General features: G+C 43.4%; 1 protein-coding gene across 1 annotated transcript; it reads left to right on the top strand.

Annotated features, from left to right (window-relative positions):
• The first annotated feature begins 307 nt into the window (after positions 1–307).
• LOC120842579 lies at positions 308–1,060 on the top strand. Its single transcript, XM_040213714.1, has one exon. It carries the CDS (start codon positions 308–310, stop codon positions 1,058–1,060), a length of 753 nt encoding a protein of 250 aa, XP_040069648.1.
• The last annotated feature ends 900 nt before the right edge of the window (positions 1,061–1,960 follow it).

The raw sequence follows: 1,960 nt of genomic DNA, 5'->3' as shown, positions 1-1,960 counted from the left end.
ATACATTGTTTCGCCTTCCAACAGATCGACTCCTTATCGCTGCCCTGTCATCACCCGTACCGCCACGTGCAGCGCTGCCACCCCTGCTCCCGGCGACGGCAACATCCGGTGTCCTCCTTCAAAAGGAAGACCACAGCGGCTGTCTCGGGCATAGAGAGGCGATCTAAGTAGCCAGCACCTTCACCGCCGGAGCTGATACATTGTTTCGCCTTCCAACAGGTACGTGCAAGTCGTTTTACAAACAAACGCATCGTACCAGCTACTTAGATCGCCTCCCTATTTTGTAACGCCTGTTGTTTCGAGCAGTATGCCAACGAACCAAGAGCTGGCGAAAGAAGTTCAGCTACTGAGGGATGAGCTAAAAAATCGAAATGCTGAGTTAAAAAAAGAGTTTGATGTTGCAAACAATGAAGAATTCCGTACTATGAGGAACGAACTGCATGAGGCTCAGAATAGTCTGGCCTTCATGAACAAAGATATCGAAGAGCTGAAAGCAAAGTGTGATAGTTTGAGTGCAGACAACACAAAACTGAAACAGAGCAATGAATTATTAGAAACAAATAACACAGACCTAACACGGCAGGTCGCTCAACTCGAGCAGTACTCACGTCTCAACAACGTTGAGATCCGTGGCGTGCCCGACAACCCGACCGAAGATCTCAGAGAGCTTCTAACGCACATTGGTAACCACATCAACTGTCCCATCACTAAAGCTGACATCGACATCGTGCACCGGGTTCCCACCCCAAGTCAACCAAACGCTCACAACATAATCGCGAGATTCATCTCGAAGGATCATAAGAACGATTTCCAAAAGAAGGCACGCCGCGCTCGCATCACAAGCAAAGATTTGAACCTACAAGAGGAACCGCGTCAAATCTTTTTTAATGATCACCTTTCTCCTCTAAACAAAAAACTCTTCTCTGCGGCACTGCGCCTAAAGAAAGACAAGGAATGGATGCATCTGTGGACTGACCAATGTGTTATTAAAGCCAGAAAAACTAATGGGAGCTCAGTTCACAAGATCATGTCCCAGGATGATTTGAGCCTCTTTGTCTAGCTGCTAAATCTTTCTGTGTCCCTCTTCGGTTCTCACTTTTTCTTTTCCTTATGAACGTATCCTTGCTTGAACCAGACCTATTTTCCAGACAGACATCCACTACATCAGAGTTATCGGTACTCCATCTGAACATCAGAAGCTTACGTAGTCATTATGACGATCTGATTTGCTTATTATGTACCCTAAAACATGATTTTCACTTTATCGCCCTTTCTGAAACATGGCTCAGCAATAACACGAATAACAACTTCAATATCCCTGGCTATGGTCATCGCGAACCACAAGAAATAACGTTTCCGTCTAAATCACACGGGGGAGTTGCTCTTTACATAAAAAATACACTAACTTTCAGACTTCGAGATGACGTTCATATATCATCTAATCTTTGTGAATCACTATTTATAGAAATTCCGCCAAATCCCAAATCGCCTAGTGTAGTTCCCGATAAAACAAAAAGTACACTTATTGGCGTCATTTACCGTTCACCAAATAATGCAGTTGAGCACTTCTTAGGCAGCTTAAATGAAACCCTCAAAAACATTTCTCAAATTAATTCGAATGTCATCATTATGGGCGACATAAACATTGACACTTCTGCTGATTCATCCGTCACTTACAGATACCTAGATACACTAGCCGTCTACGGACTACAACAATGCATAACAACAACTACCCGCTTTAGCGACACAAAACGCAGCACTTTGGATCACATAATTACGTCTTGTCATCCAACAGACTTCACAATTGGCACTATTGCAAGCGACATAACCGACCATACACCCATTTTCGCTGTTTCTAATACACATAAGGTGCCACAATCGATAACACAAACAACTCAAATATACGATTGCAACGTAATAATAAATACATTAAACACAAAGTCATGGGAGAGCGTATACC

Source organism: Ixodes scapularis, unplaced genomic scaffold (genome assembly GCF_016920785.2).
Source record: "Ixodes scapularis isolate PalLabHiFi unplaced genomic scaffold, ASM1692078v2 PGA_scaffold8__174_contigs__length_109621045, whole genome shotgun sequence".
Lineage (NCBI taxonomy): Eukaryota > Metazoa > Arthropoda > Arachnida > Ixodida > Ixodidae > Ixodes > Ixodes scapularis.
The sequence above is the reverse complement of the archived record's forward strand: the minus strand, read 5'-3'. Positions and strand labels throughout refer to the sequence as shown.

Coding starts and splice junctions, on each gene's coding strand:
- LOC120842579 (XM_040213714.1), top strand. CDS start 308: ATGCCAACGAACCAAGAGCTGGCGAAAGAAGTTCAGCTACTGAGGGAT.